At 41.9% G+C, this 20,359-nt stretch overlaps 1 protein-coding gene across 1 annotated transcript in view; it reads left to right on the top strand.

Annotated features, from left to right (window-relative positions):
- The first annotated feature begins 827 nt into the window (after nt 1-827).
- The window catches only part of dennd11 (DENN domain containing 11), a 35,872-nt gene continuing 16,340 nt past the window's right edge, over nt 828-20,359 (top strand). Inside the window, exon 1 of the mRNA XM_003220870.4 lies at nt 828-1,111. Within this exon, the coding sequence (XP_003220918.1) occupies nt 886-1,111 (226 nt within the window). The 5' untranslated portion in view covers nt 828-885. The remainder of the gene's footprint in view (nt 1,112-20,359) is intronic.

Genomic DNA, 20,359 nt, shown 5'->3' with positions numbered 1-20,359 from the left:
AGCTCATCTGTGCTCTCCCCGGGTGGGATTCGAACCTGGCAGCCTTCAGGTCAGCAACCCAACCTTCAAGTCACGAGGCTTTTATCCCCTAGGCCATCGGAGGCTCCTTAAAATGACTTGAAGGCACACAACAACAATCCTAATTAACCCAACTAGCTCATTGGCTAGAAACAGGCCCACACTTCCCATTGAAATCCTGATAGGTTTATGTTGGTTAAAATCGTTTTTATTTGTAAATATTGTATTGTTCTTTCATTATTGTTGTTGTTGTTGCTTCAGCCTTCAGGTCAGCAACCCAACCTTCAGATTACCCATTACACCACCGGAGGCTCCTTCCCTTTATTATCATCAATCCCTTACATGATCCACACTGTAGAATGAATGCAGTTTGACCCTACTTTAACTGCTATGGATTCCTGCCAGCACTGACGTTGTCATCTGGAAGGCAATAGTGTCCTCAAGACCTTGCAAAACCACAGCGGTCCCCAGGGCAGTGAAAGAGGCATTCAACTGCATTGATTCTACAGTGTAGATGAGACATAGGCAAACTTGGGCCCACCAGGTGTTTTGGACTTCAACTCCCACAATTCCTAACAGCCTTGGCAGTCCAAAACACCTGGAGGGCCCAAGTTTGCCCATGCCTGGTGTAGATGCAGCCTTGGTTGCTGGGCCAAATTTCCCTCCTTCCAGGGGTTCCCAGTTTCAGCCTCTCCAAGCGGGAAGGAAGGCCAGTGGAGAGCTGGAGAGACCGAGCGAGGCCTAGGAAGAAGGAAGGGAGAGAGGGAGAAAGGGAAGGAGAGGGAGGGAGGCGCCGCCGTCCTTCGCGCTGGCCAAGCGCCGCCCTCTCCTCCTCCTCCTCCGCCTCTCCGAGCGCCGCAGCCGGCCATGGGGGAGCAAGCCGACGACGCGCCGCTCCTGTTCTGGGCCGAGGGCCCCGGGATCTCGCTGCCCGAGGAGGCGCCCCGGGAGGCGGGCTGGGGAGGCCCCTCCGCGGGGAAGGCGGCGTGGAAGGGCTCGCCCGGATCGGCCCCGGGAGAGGCCGCCTCCGCCGAGCAGGTGGAGCAGGACCAGATCGTGGCCGTGTTCGTGGTCACCTTCGACTCCCGGACAGGTAAGGCCGGCCCTTGCTGCCTCCCGCGCCTTTCGTGGGGCCTTTGGAGCCCCCTCCTTCCCCCTGGTTTGCATTTAACCCTTCCTTGGGAGGCACTCAGGCTATGGCTCATCTGCATCTACACTCTGGGACGGATGCGGATGAGACCTTGTTTGGCACCACTTGCAGCCATAGCTCAAATGCTATGGAATCCTGGATGTTGTAGTTCTCCTATCTACTATCATAGTTCTACTCTCTGCCAAAGAGTGCTGCTGCCTCACCAAACTGCACAACCCAGAACTCCCTGAACACTGAGCCGTGACTGTGGTATCAAACTGCATTCATTCTATAGTGTAGATCAGGGGTCCTCAAACTTTTTAAGTGGAGGGCCGGTTCAATATGCAGTAATGCAACGTAGTAATTATTGTATTTACAAATTTAGCACCAAAATATCACAATGTATTGAAAACATTGAGGGGCTGAATTATAATTTGAAAATACAGTAGAGTCTCACTTATCAAACATAAACGGGCCAGCAGAACGTTGGATAAGCGAATATGTTGGATAATAAGGAGAGATTAAGGAGAAGCCTATTAAACATCAAATTAGGTTATGATTTTACAAATTACGCACCAAAACATCATGTTATACAACAAATTTGACAGAAAAAGTAGTTCAATATGCAGTAATGCTGCGTAGTAATTACTGTATTTACAAATTTAGCACCAAAATATCACGATGTATTGAAAACATTGACTACAAAAATGCGTTGGATAATCCAGAACGTTGAATAAGCGAATGTTGGATAAGTGAGACTCTACTGTACGAGCAAATTCCTATGCACACTGCACATGTCTTATTTGTAGTGCAAAGCAACAACAACAACAATGAAAGAACAATACAATATTTAAAAATAAAAACGATTTTAACCAATATAAACCTATCAGGATTTCAATGGGTAGTGTGGGCGTGTTTCTAGCCAATGAGCTAGTCAGGTTAATTAGGATTGTTGTTGTTGTGTGCCTTCAAGTCATTTCAGACTTTGGGCAAGCCTAAGTCTAAAACTGAGGGCGGGGGCCAGGTAAATGACCTTGGAGGGTCACATTTGGCCCCTGGGCCTTAGTTTGGGGACCCCTGGTGTAGATGAACCCTGGTTTTTTTGGGGGGGTGTGGGATCCCTTATCCAGAAAGCACGCTGCTCCCAGCATGGTTTGTATTGGTTGTATTTTCCTCCCTGGCAGAATGGGGTTGGATTGGGTGGCCTTTGTGGTCTCCTCTACTCTATGGGTCTATGATCCTTTTTCAGATGATTCATTTTATACGCAAAGTTGTTTAGGCTTGGGCCACATCTCCAAGATACCTCAAAATATTCCAAAAATTGGGTGCGGGGTGGAATCCAAACTGTCCCCAAGAATTTTGGATAAGGGATGCTCAACCTGTAGTGGGAAACAGCTACAAAACAGTGTCTCTGATCATGTGCAGAATGTTTTCTCCTCTTTCACATGGAGCAATTGTGGTTTAGCAGCCTTGGCCAGATTTGGGGCCCTTGTTTTTGGGTTTAGTGATGCTATTAAACTTGGCATTTACCTTCCCCCTCCAGGAAGGTATCTATTCTGGAATGTGCAAATAAGGAGGGATGTGTCACCTTCTGCCTATTGTCCCATGATGCCCAAAGTTGTGTCAGTGTAAACAAGAATCCTTAAATGTAAACAAGAAATTTGACATCTGTTTCATTTTTTGTTTGCTTTTGGGCTTACTTTGGAAAATTTCATGGTAACAGAGGAGTCATCTGGTGCCTTTTAAATATGTTGCAGTACATCTTCCATCACCTCAAGGCTGATGGGAGTTGTAATCCAACATGGCTGCTGCGTGTTCAAGTTGGCAGTTCCATCTTTTATTTTTTCAACTTACTTACCACTCTTCTTATGATGGAATGGCCAGCTGTGATTCTCTAGAACAATGTTTCCCAAACTTTTCCCAGTATTTTTGGATTTTGTCTCCCAGAATCCCTGATTATTGTCCAAAGCATTTGAGACTTCTAAGAGTTGGAGTCCAAAACACCTGGAAGACTTCAGGATGGTCTTAAATCGCAGTTCTCATCAGCATAGCCAGTGGTGCCAATTGTTTTGTGAGAACTGTACACCAAAATATTGGTCCTATCAGGATTCGAACCTTGCTTTCTGGAGACATAGTCCAGCGCCACACTGTGCTCTCCTGAACCATTACGTTCCTTAATGGATGATCTTTGATGTTTTCTCCCTAATGTGCCATGGACTATTACTGTACCTTATTTATACTCATTGGATTCAACAGTGTATTTTTTGGAAACCAGTCTAAGCTTTTGCTCTACATGTATATTCAATAGTATTGTTTTGAAGCATCCTGTCCCAAACTTGGTTCCCTAGGTGTTTTGGGACCACAACTCCCATCATCCCAATCCAGCAGGCTAGGGATGATGACAGCCTTGTAGTACAGCAACATCTGGGAGATCAAAGGAATGGAAAAACTGCAGGAAGCAATGGAGATAGAATCAGTAAGAGATGCTGCAAACACAGGAAGCTCTTCCTGTCTTCCATGTGTCTTAATAGCAATGCAGTCATGGTCCAGTCCAGAGTCCTATTCCAACAATGTTGTTTATATATTTATTATCCCTTCTGCACTGAATACTTGGATTATATGGCCTTAGTGTGAATGTGTCTCTTCAAAGTATGTGCTTTCTAAAGCAGTGATTCTCAACTTGTGGGTCCCCCACAAGTCTACAACTCCCAAAAATCACAACCAGTTTACCAGCTGTTAAGATTTCCGGGAGTTGAAGGCCAGAACATCTGGGGACCCACAGGTTGAGAACCACTGCTCTAAAGGCTTGCTTTGTGGATCGGACTCCTCCAGACTCCATTTTACCTTGCCTGGACCCTCCAAGGGATGAATCCCATCTCCTGAAATTCCCTTTTTAACTAGGTTACAGAACCTCCTGGCTCTGAATAAGCAATAAATAGCACAATTTTCACCCAATCTGGTGGGAACTTCTTGCCAGTTTTTGGTTTATCAGCATTTGGAGCAACCTGTGTGGCCCCCAGAGTGGCTCATAAGGAGAAAATTCCTCATTGTGCTCATTGCAGTTGCTCCTACTTGCTCCAAAGGCTGCTAGATAGAGCACGCCCAGGATTTGGTGTCAGAAATATAGGCGGTACTCCATTCACACAGGCATGTACAGATGGACCTGTGTTAAAATGGAGAATAATTCTGAGCCATCCACATTGAAATGAAAGGAGGTTGCCTAAAGTTGTGCTGGAATGGTTACTATGCTGGTGAATTAGTATATTGGTTCCTGTGGGCTTAACAGGCTTTGAATAAGAACTGTCGTTGTTGTTGGCCTTCAAACTGTTTCCAACCTATAGTGACCCTAAGACAAACCTATCATGGTGTTATTTGAGGCTGAGAGTGTGTGACTCGCCCAAGGTCACCAAATGGGTTTCCAAAGCTGAGTGAGAATTTGACTCCTGGCCTCTAGGGTTGTAGTCCAATGCTCAATCCACTACACTACATAGGATCTGTGTTAATTCTACGCAGCTTTTTTTTTGTAAGGTCGAGTAGAACTAAGTAAAACAGGTGTGAGAAACTTTTTGTCCTCCTGATATCCTTGAACAACAGATGCCCAGTTCCTTCCTATTCACTATGATGTGTGGGGCCAAAGGAAACTATAAGTCAACATGTTTAGTGTGTGAAAAGTTCTACATTCTCTCCGTAGGGTATTTGTTGCAACAGTTTGATGATGTGAACTTTTTGGACTGTTTCCTTCTCATCCTAGCATCAGATGACTTCCCTTTTTCTTACGCGGTTTTCTTTATTCTTCTTTCCTGGCTACCCGCTAACCCATTGCATGAATATGTTGCAGGTTTGCGACAGAGCTGGACTCCTGGTTGCAGTAAACTCTTTGGAAACCTGTGTGTCCCTTACTGACACTATTTTGAAATAAAAGTTTTAGACCTTATGCATGTATATACCTGCATGAAGTCAATCCCATTGAACTCAAAAGAAGTAGGTCGCACATCAACCAGGTCTTTTTCCAGGACGACAGTGTACAGTAATATTCACTCATAACTTGTTTACCTTAAAATGATTTGTTGTAGAACAACATATGTACAATTTAAGAGCCTTCTGATGTTCTTGGATTCAGTTCTCATGAGGCTTAACCATTACAGCCAGTGATGAAGAATCCTGAGGACTGCAGCCCAGCAACTTTCAGAGGGCCAAAATGTTCACTACCCCCTTGCCCAACACAATACTGTTGGATTTCCATACAACCGGGCTGTGGCGCAGGCTGGTGAGCTGCCTGCTGCAATAAATCATTCTGACCATGAGGTCATGAGTTTGAGGCCAGCCCGTGGCGGGGTGAGCACCCATCAATTAAAAAAAAAATAACCCCTGCTCGTTGCTGACCTAACAACCCGAAAGATAGTTGCATCTATCAAGTAGGAAATAAGGTACCACTTATAAAGTGGAGAGGCAAATTTAACTAATTTACGACGTTGGAATGAGGAAGTGCCGTCACAGTGGATGATGAAACAGCTGCTCCCCCCTGTGGCCAGAATCGAACATCCCCTCAGGAGAAGGTTAAATTGCCTCTGCGTCTGTCTCTGTCTCGGTTCTATGTGTATATGGGCATTGAATGTTTGCCCTATATGTATATAATGTGATGCTCCCTGAGTCCCCTTCGGGGTGAGAAGGGCGGAATATAAATACTGTAAATAAATAAATAAATAAAACAATTCATGGATTCTGCATCCATGGACTCAATCATCCATGACTCAAAAATGTGTATTTTTAAAAGTGGATTTGCCATTGCATATAATGGGTCTTGAACATCCATGGGTTTTGGTATCCATGAGGAGTCCTGAACCAACCCTCCTCAGCATAAAGACATCTGGCTCAGTCAAAATTTGAATTCAGGACTTGGGAAGCTATTGAATGAGTTTCCTGAAGTTTGATAAGAGTGCTTTTCCCTTATCGTCTACGCTTCTTAAATACTACTGCAGATGACTATCTTCATGGTTCAAAGTCTGTCCAATTTGCTTATGATGTCTGTACTGAATAGGTATACGATGACGCTTTGTTTGTCTTTGGGAAGTTGCATCACCTTTCTCTGGAACGGCTGTGTGGCAGAATTTGAGCGGCTGCTTTTTGTCGGGTGGGGATGGACTTTCACAAGGCACCGGACTCCAGTGACGAAATAACTAAGTCAGGCTGCCTTTTCCTCTCCTGGAAGTACTTGCCGGGTGACTTCATATATATTCAGTAGGCTTGGCATTTTCAATAGCCTTGTAAATAAGCCGGCAAGAGTTACAAGCCAACAAATAAGAGAACCCTCTCGCTCGCTCTGTGGTTTGCATCCTGCATTTCTGGATTGACTATGGAAGAGGGGAAACCCCATCTGCTATGGCCCACATAACTACACAAGCTTCCAGATATTTTTTAAAACATGTGCTGAGTTGGGTTGCTGTGAGTTTTCCAGGCTGTATGGCCATGTTCCAGAAGCATTCTCTCCTGATGTTTCGCCCACATCTATGGCAGGCATCCTCAGAGGTGTGAGGTCTGTTAGAAACTGGGCAAGTGGGGTTTATATATCTGGAAAGTTCACGTTGGGAGAACTCTTGTCTGTTTGAGGCAAGTGTGAATGTTGCAATTGATTACCTTGATTAGTAACAAAAAGGAGGAAATTATGAAAATGAACAAAATCTGGCTACCCGTATTAAAAAATTCTAAAACCAGGACAGTAAATAAAGAACAACACTCTGGAAACAGGGGAATTCCAGACATGAAACAATCAAGACCAGCTAACACCTCCCAACAAAGGATTCCCTCAGTCAGGAAGCAGCCAGGCTTTGAATCTGCAAGGCCATTAAATGCTAATCAAGATGATCTATTGCAACATTCACACTTGCTTCAAACAGACAAGAGTTTCTCCCAACCTGGACATTCCACAGATATATAAACGTCACTTGCCTAGTTGCCAACAGACCTCACACCTCTGAGGATGCCTGCAGTAGATGTAGGCGAAACGTCAGGAGAGAATGCTTCTGGAACATGGCCATAAAGCCTGGAAAACTCACAGCAACCCGGTGATTCTGGCCATGAAAGCCTTCAACAACATATGTGCTGTGTGATTGTCAGAAAAGGAACAAACCAACCCCTCCCTTCTCCACCACCAACTCATCCAGGTTGTGGTGACAGAGAAAGAGGCTTCCCTTCTTCTGCTGCTTACACAGAAACCAATTGGAGTGTCCAAAAAGGAATAGCACTTTCTTCCTTTCTCTAATGGCCTTCTCACTTGTCTGTGATGAATTGATTGCTTGTGGAGACTGGGAAAAGTGTTAAGTATGATGTTGACTTATAAGAAAACAGACCTGCACCATTATTAAGGCTACCAATTTTGGTTTGGCTTTCTAGCCAGTTGTAATTGATGATTCCGCTTACTGGAATTTAGGGTGTCACTTCTAAGGAATTATCTCCTGCCTAATTGCACTTTTGGCACATAACTATTCATACTATTTATACATGCAAATATATAAAAATTTAAAAGGTACATTATGTGTGTGTGTGTGTGTGTGTCACACGCACATACCGTATTTCACCACATAATGGTTGCATTTATATGCCTTTTTGTTTTGTGTGTTGTCTGCAACCATTGCATGGAGAAAAAAAATGTGCTTTAGCTTTTCTGGTTTCTTGTGTGTGTGTGTGTGTGTGTGTGTGTATCTATATATATAAAAGAGTGATGGAATCCTGGCGACCGCCAAAACAACAAAACTAAACACCCCACAACCTCGAAAATTGACAACACAACCCATCATCCACGCCTCTAGGTTGACACAACAAAAAGAAAAGAAAAATAAAGTCCTAATTACAGGGAGAGGAATAATAGTTTTTATCCAATTGCTGCCAGTTAGAAGGCTAAGCTCCGCCCACTTGGTCTCCTAGCAACCCACTCAGCCCAGGGCACAGGCAGAGTTAGGCCTCACTTAGGCCTCTTCCACACTGCCTATAAAATACATATTATCAGATTTTAACTGGATTAGATGGCAGTGTAGACTCAAGGCCCTTCCACACAGCTATATAATCATAGAATCATAGAATCATAGAATAGTAGAGTTGGAAGAGACCTCAAGGGCCATCTAGTCCAACCCCCCGCTAAGAAGCAGGAAATCGCATTCAAAGCACCCCCGACAGATGGCCATCCAGCCTCTGCTTAAAAGCCTCCAAAGAAGGAGCCTCCACCACGGCCCGGGGGAGAGAGTTCCACTGCCGAACAGCCCTCACAGTGAGGAAGTTCTTCCTGATGTTCAGGTGGAATCTCCTTTCCTGTAGTTTGAAGCCATTGTTCCGTGTCCTAGTCTGCAGGGCAGCAGAAAATAAGCTTGCTCCCTCCTCCCTATGACTTCCCCTCACATATTTGTACATGGCTATCATGTCTCCTCTCAGCCTTCTCTTCTGCAGGCTAAACATGCCCAGCTCTTTAAGCCTCTCCTCATAGGGCTTGTTCTCCAGACCCTTAATCATTTTAGTTGCCCTCCTCTGGACGCTTTCCAGCTTGTCAGCATCTCCCTTCATCTGCGGTGCCCAAAACTGGACACAGTATTCCAGGTGTGGTCTGACCAAGGCAGAATAGAGGGGGAGCATGACTTCCCTGGATCTAGACGTTATTCCCCTATTGATGCAGGCCAAAATCCCATTGGCCTTTTTAGCCGCCGCATCACATTGTAGGCTCATGTTCAACTTGTTGTCCACGAGGACTCCAAGATCCTTTTCGCACACACTGCTGTCAAGCCAGGCGTCCCCCATTCTGTATCTTTGATTTCCATTTTTTCTGCCGAAGTGAAGTATCTTGCATTTGTCCCTGTTGAACTTCATTTTGTTAGTTTCGGCCCATCTCTCTAGTCTGTCAAGATCGTTTTGAATTCTGCTCCTGTCTTCTGGAGTGTTAGCTATCCCTCCGAGTTTGGTGTCATCTGCAAACTTGATGATCGTGCCTTCTAACCCTTCGTCTAAGTCGTTAATAAAGATGTTGAACAGAACCGGGCCCAGGACGGAGCCCTGCGGCACTCCACTTGTCACTTCTTTCCATGATGAAGACGACGCATTGGTGAGCACCCTTTGGGTTCGTTCGCTTAGCCAATTACAGATCCACCTAACCGTAGTTTTGTCTAGCCCACATTTTACTAGTTTGTTTGCCAGAAGGTCGTGGGGGACTTTGTCGAAGGCCTTACTGAAATCTAGATATGCTACATCCACGGCATTCCCTGTATCGACCCAACTCGTAACTCTATCGAAAAAAGAGATCAGATTAGTCTGGCATGACTTGTTTTTGGTAAATCCGTGTTGACTATTAGCAATGACCGCATTTGTTTCTAAGTGTTTGCAGACCACTTCCTTAATGATCTTTTCCAGAATCTTGCCTGGTATTGATGTGAGGCTGACCGGACGGTAATTGTTTGGGTCGTTCTTTTTTCCCTTCTTGAAGATAGGGACCACATTCGCCCTCCTCCAATCTGCTGGGACTTCTCCTGTTCTCCAAGAACTCTCGAAGATGATTGCCAGTGGTTCTGAAATAACTTCCGCTAGTTCCTTCAATACTCTTGGATGTAGCTGATCTGGCCCTGGGGACTTGAATTCGTTTAGAGTGGCCAGGTGTTCCTGGACAACTTGTTTCCCTATTTGGGGTTGGATTTCCCCCAATCCTTCGTCCATTCCATGTTGCTGAGGTTGAAGATGGCTTTCTTTTTGTGAGAAGACCGAGGCAAAGAAGGCATTAAGCAGTTCTGCCTTTTCCCTATCCCCTGTCACCATCACCCCATCTACTCCTTGCAGTGGCCCTATCGCCTCCTTTTTCTTCCTTTTTCTACCAACATAAGCAAAAAAACCTTTTTTGTTGTTTTTTATGTCCCTGGCAAGCCTGAGCTCATTTTGCGCTTTAGCCTTGCGAACCTTTTCCCTACAGGAGTTGGCTATACGTTTGAATTCTTCTTTGGTGATTTCTCCCCTTTTCCACTTCTTGTGCATGTCACTTTTGAGCTTTAGCTCAGTTAGAAGTTCTTTGGACATCCATTCTGGCTTCTTTGCACTTGTCTTATTTTTCTTCTTTGTTGGCACTGTTTGCATTTGCGCCTTGAGTATTTCACTTTTGAAAAACTCCCATCCATCCTTAACCCATTTATAATCTTATATTATCTGCTTTAACTGGATTATCTGGACTCCACACCTTTATCCTTTACCTTAACTACCACCAATTCCTCAATACTTTATTTCCCATACCACCATACTTCGCCACAGCAATGCGTGGCCGGGCACAGCTAGTGTGTGTGTGTGTGTATGTATATGTGTGTGTATGTGTGTGTGTGTGTGTGTGTGTGTGTGTGTATGTGTGTGTGTGTATATATATATATATATATATATATATATATATATATATATATAAATCTTTCCTCTGAGGAGGGTAGAAGGAAGGCCCCATTTGACTCTGTTTCTGAGTTTTTTTCTTTTTAAATGCAACGATTATGTGAGGAAGGGAAAAATACAGTATGCACACACACTCTATACCTAGATAAATGTAGCACCAACTCTGTAAATGTAGTTCTATTTATTTATGTCCAATAAACTATAGTCTCTCTATGTATTTTTTAGATTCTCCAGCATGACTTTCTGGAGTTTAAGGTGTCACGCTTGTATGGAATTCTTCTGCCTAATAGTTTAAGCAGTTTTGACACACAGCTATCTAAACATGCAAATATAACATTTTTAAAAGGAACATTACGCGCACACACACATATACAGTAAAATACACATATTAAAATGTATTTCTACAATTATATATATTAAAATACACAGAACAAGACGCAAATTTAAAATTCATGATGAAAACCGACTGAAATCCTTTACTGTTATCCATGGCTTGCTATTATCTGTGGTTCCACATATGCACACAAAGTCCAGGGTTGAATCCTTTATGGATATGGGGGTTCTGCTCCTTATAACAAGAAAAGGGCAAGTGAAATGGTGCAAACGTAACCCTGTGAAAGAGTCATTTAAAAAAAATACTTTGCATCATTTCCCCATATCCTTGTATCTTTCCCCCCCTTCTCCAAGAGAAAGCTAGTGATAATATTAGCTTTGCCCCCTCTCCCAGCCCAATTCATTACTTTTCCAGTGGATGTTATGCTCAGTGTTGCCTTGCTAATTTCTCCCTGACCACAAATGTACAGCTAGTTCAAGTTCCCCTTTTCTGGTTTAATTGAAAGTCCTGCTGATGGCACAAATTACTCGCCCCATGAGGGAACATTACTACGCTCCACAATCACGCTGTATTGCGCTTTTCGAAGAGAGCTAACTTGTCTGGGCTTTCCCTTATCTCTTAGGCAGGGCAGCATTCTGAAACATTTGTTGATTTTCTGGGGTGTGAGAAACAAAGCTTTGACATTCATATGCAAATTTTTAGGATTTTGACTAGGAGAACTGCAATAAGGCTGTTTTTTCCTCAAACTCAAATTGCAATATTATGTTTTGGGAAGTATAATTTCTTCTCCGGAGCTCATTGTCTATAATAGGCTTTCCAGATTTGGTGGATTCAATTAGTTTCCATCATCCATTGATGGCCCTGTGGTTTGTGGATTATGGGTGTTTTAAACCAGCACATTTATAGGGCAACAAGTTAAAGCAGACTGGCCTATAACTATTATTATATTATAATAGCCAGCCTTATACTATTATAAGCACTACTACACAAAACATAGTTGTGTATGTATTGCAACAGTAATTTATAGTTTCCCCTTCTCAGTGGTGTGCATGGCACTCCATTGTTTTATTTCCTTTTCTTTCCTGATTGAATGGAGGTTGTGTGTTTCTCAAAACATTCCTAGTTTTATTGCCATGCTCAGTGTATTAAGAAAAGTTGTGCAGGAGAATAGCAGAAACTATGTCAGGGAGAATTCAATTGGGCAATGCACACTTTTTCTGTTGTGGCGCAGTCGTTTGAGCCTTGGACTCTGAGGTTCAAATCTCTGTTTGGAAACCTGCTAGATGACGTTTAGCAAATCACACTCTTTCAGCTTCAGAGGAAGACAAAGACAACCTTGACAAGAAAATCCCATGATAAGTTTGCCTTTGGGTTATAAACAACTGAAAAGCACCCAGCAACAACATAGATGAGAGACGAAAACAGAAGGATCTATTGTTGTGTTTCCATATATGTCTGAATGTATATCATCTGAATGCATAATCGGCAATGGCCTATCTGCACCCCACAAAAGGTGACACGAGTAAGGTGTGGTTCTCCACTTGTTGGACTGAGACTTCCTTTAGCCCTGGTCCGTAGGGCTGGTGGTGAAGGATGCTAGGAACTTCAGAATAATAATGATTGGAGAACACACATTATTCACCTCTGTGGTCACTTCACATATTGCAATGATTTTTTTTTCTTTTTGCTGGTAGATGGAAATCCTCATTTTCTTGTTTAATGAATAAGTAAATAATGGTTTACAAACTGAAGTAGGAAGTTAGTACAGTCAACCCTTCACATCTGCTGGAATTAGGGATGCTAGGCCCCTGCAAAATTGAAAAAAATGTGAATTAAAAATGTAGGGCTTTTAAAAAAATTAAGCGAATATCTACCTGGAAATCTCTTGGTCCTCCAATGTGACTGTGAGCAGCTTCTGTTGGAAGTTGAGGTGTTCTTTCTAGGAATCTTTAGGTAGTCCAGCACAACTCTATGATCAGTTTCCAGAAAAGTTTAACTATAGTTTTGCACTGGAGGACCTAGAAAGAGTATATTAATCAAGTCCACAAATAATTAAATCCGCAAAAGGTAAACCCACACATTTTGAGAGCAACTATAATCGCGATGAAGTGGAGGGAATATTGTAGTCCACTGTCCAGTGAAGCAACGGCAACTTGGGTTTAGGGATTAAGTTTGAAATACTGCATATTGAAGTTTTCCTTATCCCAGCTCAGTTGGATAAGATTGGAATGCTGTTTAAGACATAAATCCAATTGTTATTCCTCAGTAGAGTAAACCCATTGAGTCAATGGATTTACAGAGCTGTTACCATATAATTCAGCAGTTGATTCAGCAAATCTTTAGCTTGCACTGGCAATTTAGTTTACGATGTCAGGTTGTTTTTTTATGTACAGTGTTTGTGGAATGGGGTTAGGTTTTGACAAAATCCCAAACAAACCCATACTTTTCTTCCTAACAACTAAGTCAGCATCAAAGTAAACAAAACTGAAGTCCTGGAAGCGTCTAATTAAACTTCTCGCCCACGAGACACACTGCACCTTTTTCTACTTGGCAAGTGAAGATACTGTATGATTTGGCAAGACAGTGGTTTCTCCCCTGTAGTGGCTGACCATCTGTTGAAACCCATTAGCCAAAATCACCTGCCTTTTGCCCGGCAGGCCACCTGCCTCACTGTTTTCCTGGTTGTGTCATGAATGTGAAATGGGCTACGTGGCAAGAAAACAAAGGAGCAGGGGGAGAGGAAGAGATAGCAATCAGTCAGGCAAATGGCTAGAGCAAACAAAGGAGTGACTTCATGAAGGAGAGGTGGGAGAAAAGGAAAGGGGTAAATGCTGATGAAAGGACTCCTGAAACCTGATTCCTTTCATGCATTGTTACAACAATCATATTCTGCAACACAGTTGGGGGATTCTGGGAGTTGCAGTCCAAACAGGAAATGTTTTTGATCTCAGATCCTGAACTTGGTAGGATTGGATATTAGACATTTGTAGTTGCTGGATATTTTAAAATGTGTGTATGTGTTAACATGTCCAGTTCTAGGAGACCTGTGGATGGAACAATTTCTTTGATTCTAAAGGACTAATCATATGAGACAGAGATAATGCCATGTAGTGGTTTGAATGTTGGACTATGACTCTAGAGAGCAGGGTTTGAATTCCCATTCAGTCATGGAAACATGACTTTAGGCAAGTCACATTGTTCTCAGAGGAAAGCAAAGGCAAATCCACTCTGAAAAACATTGCCAAAATACCCTGTGATATGTTCTCTTTAGGGTCACCATAAATCAGAAATGGCTTGAAGGCATAGCAACAATCATGTGAGTCTGTTCCATTAGCCAAGTGGAACAACAAAACCAACAAAAATTCTTGTGATACCACAAAAAATAGCAAATGTGTTATAACATGTGCTTTTGTGGGAATATAGTCGATAAGAAGCATGAAGTGTTCTCCTGAAAGCTTATTAAAACAGCATGAGATCTGGGAAATCTTACCTGTAATTTTAAATCCATGCAGCCTTGTAAAGAAGCTTACACAACAAACTTGTCTAGAAAATATTTTATTTTCTCACCTGCTAATGAGCAGAATAGATGTGTCAGTGATTTAGTGATTTATTCATAAGTAAGTTTCACTTGGTTTGTAACAGATGCCTCATCTACATTGCCATATAATGCAGTTTCTGAATCCAGATTGCAGTATCTGCTTTGAACTGGATTATATGGCAGTGTAGATCCAGCCAGAGGCAATCTTGCAGAAGGCATTGCCAACCCAAAAGTTACCAAAATATTAGCCTTGGTAGAGAAATCCAAAGGGTTTAAGGGAAGAAGACAGGAGTGATCAGGGGACAGCTGATAAGAAGGCATCCACCCTTGTTCTGTCTGTCTGTCTGTCCATCCATCCATCCATCCATTCCTTGTTTCCCTTGGCAACCAGGTCAGTGCTTAACTATGTGGCTGAATTTAAAATAAGGGCTTTCTAGTCTGAGGATAAAGGAGTGTTTATGTATTTTACAAATTTTTACTGTGAAGAAAATCACGTAAAATGGATGTAAAGAACTATTATATTGCATAATAGGTTTAGGTATCTTGTTGATTAATTCCGTAACATTGAAGCCACAGGGAAGGAGGGAGGGATTAATTTCTCTGTATAAGGATAGCCTCCTTTCTTTACATAGTGAGAATTGTGTGATATTTCCTGACACCAATGAGAATTCCTATTGTATTGCTGAACATGGAAAAAGTTCCATGTTCAAAAGAATTGTGTATAGCATCTTCCACTGAAATACCCATTGACAAAAAATATATGGTGGAATAAAAGGAAAAGTAGAATAAAATACAGTTGCACCTCCACATTTGTGGGTTTAACTTAAGGATTTGCTTATTCTCAGATTTGATTAGCTTGTTATTTTTAAGAAATTCTAGATTCTCCAGCACAATTCTATGACCAACTTCTGGCAAAAGTTGATCATAGCATCACACTGGAGATACTCTCTAAGGTGATATTTTTAAAATTTGTGTGAATGGAGCCAACTTTTTGATTACCAGAATACATTACGATTATTTTGCTGCTGCAGCAGAGTTTGCTGAAAAACAATGGATAGTTTGCATCCTAGTGCATTGCACTAATCATCACATAAAATTATCACATTGGAAAAAGAAGAAGACAAAGAAGAATAAACTAGATGACAGTTGGCTGAAATATGGGGACAGTGACTGGAATCCTGTTGGTGATGCATGCACATACTAGTGCCCCAAGCCATTCTATCCTGGCAAATGAGCTGTCCATACTCGGAAATTACTCTCCAGATCTGCCAGTAAACCAATATTTCCTTTTTGAGGTCCTCCCAAGATTATATAGTACAAGATGCATTTATTTATTGTTGAAGTGTTTTCTAACTCCTTGGTAACGCTGCCATGGGCACCTGAAAATGTCACTCCAAAGAGGACAGTCTGTAAAGACTCTAGACTTCACATTCAGTAGAGATATCCATAACTTACTAAAATGGAAACCTAGTTGAAAATGAGCTATACATTCCCGCCCCATCTATTTGGGTGGTGTGTATATAGTATGATTCCCATGTCCAGGGAGACACATTTCTAGATTCTCAGTAGATACCCATACCATTAATAATAATGAACTCAATACTTTGACTGGAAGCATTGGAGGACTTGGAGAATCCCACCAACACTTTTGCATTATAGGTCAATGAAACCAGGGATATTGACTCTACTAGTACAGGAGAAACATTGCTGTCTTATGAGCTCTTGGTAGCTAGAGTCCTTCCCATGTCAATTGGTCCTGATGGGTGTACAATTTGTTTCTGGTTTACAATAACCCTATAGTTGAATTTGTTTTGGCAAGATTTGTTCATTGAGGCTGAGAGATTGTGACATGCCCCAACTCACCCAGTGAGTTTTTATGGCTGAGGGGTGATCTGTACCCTGGGCTCCCAGGCTCTGAGTTGAACACTCAGATCTGTACAGCACACTGATTTTCAGGCAGAAGAGGCAGCAGTATTACTGAGTGTATTTATTTATACAAAGCCTAATGACCTGCCCTTGTTCATTCAAGCCTTGACTAATAGCAATAAAATACATTTTAAGAATATCATAAAAATTGCACGATACTTGAGAAGCAAATGCTTGTCTGAACCTGAAATTCCTCACCGTAATGAGAATGTGTAGTCCAAGAGTATGACAACCTAGCTTGTCAAATTAAAGAATTTCAAAGTTTTATGGTGCAAGCTCAGCCAGAATCTTATTTAAATTTCCCCCCAGTGGCTTAGAGATGCCATGGGTCCCATATCTGGAAAAAGGAAGGATATTAAATTAAGCTGCACCAGGGTGGGGGGCGCATTTATGAAAATCCCAAACATGATTCATTGTCAATTGTCCAGAATAGGGAACCCAGGTTAGGCACTTGCACAGAAATGGGCCATTCTAGAATATAATGTTGGCTGACATTGAATGGAAAATGGCACATTTTAACAGGCCCATATGGTCAGCACAAGCACTAATAAGGCAGTGGAGAGAAAACAAACTCAAATGCTATGACTGTAAATTGCACAGGTCATTCCAGCAGAATGAATCAATACAATGGTTTTCAAACTTTGGTCCTCCTAGTATTGCTCCCAGAACTCCTACCTGTTGGCCAGGCTGGAAGTGACATCTAGGAATTGAAGTCCAAGGCCCCTTCTACACTGCAATATAATTCAGATTATCAAAACAGATGATCTACAATATCTTTGAATGGGATTATCGGAGTCTACACTGCCATATAATCCAGTTCAAAGCAGATAATCAGAATTTTATATGGCAGCGTAGAAGGGTCCCAAAACACCTGGAGAGCCAAAGTCTGAGAATCACTGGGCAATGGTGTTCATTCTCCATAAATCAGTTTTCCTGTGTTCTTGTCTTTCTGTTTCCTAAAATATTTTGCTAATATTACAAACTAAAACTTCAAGATAAGCAGTTGTGGAATTAGCTCTCAGTGTGTGAAAATAAGCCATAGAATCTCATACTAGCAATTCCAGAAAACCTGACAGGCAGACCAGGTTTAAGGAAACAAAATGAATTATTTCCACTGAATTACACAAACTTAATACTTTACCTATAACAGAGCTATTTTAAGAAGCACCCCCTTCAGAACACCAGGCTGCTGTGAAATGTAGATCACAACAGGCATATTTTTGGATGGTGTTCAGGAGGGAAAGAAAAAGATATGCAGATTAATTGATTGTCGGTGCCAAAATATCCAAAAACTTTTGGAGAAAGACTTGGCTGTTTGAATGCATGGCTTTGGACACTGAATGCTTAATGCTGAATCCCAGATGTTTCCAGAACAGACCAGTACTGAACTGGATCAACAAACAATGTGATCTGATATTTTGCTTGTGATGATGAATCTAGTGCAGTGGTTCTTAACCTGTGGGTCCCCAGGTGTTTTGGCCTACAACTTCCAGAAATCCCAGCCAGTTTACCAGCTGTTAGGATTTCTGGGAGTTGAAGGCCAAAACATCTGGGGACCCACAGGTTGAGAACCACTGATCTAGCATGTCCTGCTCCTGGAGATGGCAGCCAACCTGTTGCCTTCATCTTTTAGCTGTAATGAAAGAGACAGGTATCAGAGAAGCTAGCATTTTCCCATGCAGCTATGTAAACCAGTTGAAATAAGTTCAAACTCTTTCTTGGCAAGCTAATACTGTAATTTCTTATATAGGCGCATGTAGTTAAGATAAACCAAATAGGAAGTACATCAGTTGAGGAAACATTGCCTTGAATTTTTCATACATTACTTGAAAAGTCTCTGTTTTCAGATGAGCTAGTGTATAGTGGTTAGAATAGCCTTCCCTTCCCTTGTGTTAGGTGTGTTAGGTTTGCATTTCTATCATCCTTAACCAACACACTTGTACTGCTGATTGGGGACAATGAGAGCTATGGTCTAAGACCGGGTGGATTCTAAATTAGGAAAGGCTGGAATAGAGTGTTGAAATCAAACCAAAGAAAGCTCACAGTTGGCATGTGCTGGCTAAGACAAATATGGGTAGGAAGCCAGGCTGTGGAGAAGACAGATCGTGAAAATTTGTATCAACAAAGGGCGAGCATCATGCAATTGTGCCGAGGTGTGAAATAAATTGTTCCAATAATGGTATGTTTCTGTTTGTTAAAAAAAAAACACGACTGCTAAAAAAACCCCCACATGATTGTGATGAGATAACAGGCTGGTGTGATAAAGCCTTGGAGGTGCTTCCTTCTGAGTAGATAGAGCTAGGATTGCTGTGTAAATGCAGCATTCTGTCATAGATACCAGAGAGATAATCATTGAGGTCATTTAAAACCGTTTAACTGTTTGTTATCGTTCAGATGATAGTGGTTGTGATAATGATGATTTGGTAAAAGGAAGATATAACACAAAGCAGCTAATTTAAGTTTGCTTGACATATTTAGTGAAGTGTTGAGATATTAGCATGAAGGAGGTGCATGCTGAGGACTCAGCAGACTGTGCCATCCCTAAAGACACAAAAATGTTTGTTTTCCTCACATTTCTCTTTCAAGATGGCGTTTGGACATGGCATTTCCTGTCATCATTTTTAAGGAGAAATAAAAGGAAACAAAATATTTGGAAGGGATAGGAGTTGATAGAGACTGTGGTTGTTGGAAAGGGCTGTGTGTTTGCACACATATTGGAGGACTCTAGTTGCAGTTTTTCAGGCAATTTGAAGATGAGGACAATATTTACCCTCCAGAGAAGTTCCAGCAGACTGAAAGAGGGCAAATGTCTCCATCTTCAGAAAGGGCAAAAAATGATATCCGTATCAGGAAAGTTTCTAGAATAGATCCTTAAACTATCAGTTTTTGAGACCTTTAAAAGATATGCTGTGATTAGTAAAAGTCAGTATGGGTTGCTCAAAAACAAGTCATACCAAATTAACTATATCTCTTTGTTTAACGTCAGTATAATAGTATATCTTAATTTGAGTAAGGCTTTTGATAAGGTTCCCATTGATAGCCTTGCGGGCTTCATAGTGGATGCACAATTGTTGACCAACCAGCCAAGGGAGTACTCACCAATGGTCCTTTTTGTTCATGGAGAGAAGTGAGTCATATGATAGGGTCCAGTCATAAACCCAGTTGCCTCACAACCTCTGATGATGCCTTCCATAGATGTGGGTGAAACGTCAGGAGAGAATGCTTCTGGAACATGGCCATACAGCCCAAAAAACTCACAGCTATCCAGTGATTCCAGCCATGAAAGCCTTCATTCTGGCCATGAAAGCCTTTGACGAGACATAAACCCAGTGTTCCTCGATAAATTAATCATATCTCCTCCTTTTTAAAAAATAGAGTTACAAGTTTGATAGACCAGGGAACTACTGTGGATGCAGTACACTTTGATTTCAGCATCACTGATGTGGTGCCCACACTATTCCTGCAGAAAAACTGATCAAAGCTAAGAAGTGCTGATGTTAGGTGGGTTTGTAATTGGTTGAAATACTGAACTTAGAGAGCACTCACGAATAGTTGCTCTTTTTTCCTGGAGAGAAGTGACTGGTCAAATATAACTAGAATTTCCTTTCCAAAACCCAGCCATATATCTTGAGTAGGCACAAAGACACTCAGGACTTATTTGAACTTGAAAGAACGTGCCAGCAAACACTTTATTTCAACAGCTAAATATAATTTTATTGATCTGCATTGTTCATGCTATGAGCAATATATAAGTATAACCTAACCAAATTGAGAATAATATGACTGGAGTTCCAATATACAGATTTTAGTGGATGTGATGGGAAAAGATTGGAAAAGGGATAAATGAACAAGTGCTCCAATCAGGAACTGGGTGCAATTCCAGACCTCCCCACAATTCGATTTATATCACCAGCAGTAACAACATAACAACCCCCCCCCCCCCCAAACACAGCCTTGTTATAAGTTCTTTTCAGGTAGGAATCTGAAATAGAATAAAGGTAATATTTGCAAATGGCTA

The sequence above is a fragment of the Anolis carolinensis genome, chromosome 5, assembly GCF_035594765.1.
Source record: "Anolis carolinensis isolate JA03-04 chromosome 5, rAnoCar3.1.pri, whole genome shotgun sequence".
Lineage (NCBI taxonomy): Eukaryota > Metazoa > Chordata > Lepidosauria > Squamata > Dactyloidae > Anolis > Anolis carolinensis.
Note: the sequence above shows the minus strand (reverse complement) of the source record. Positions and strands in the feature narration are given on the sequence as shown.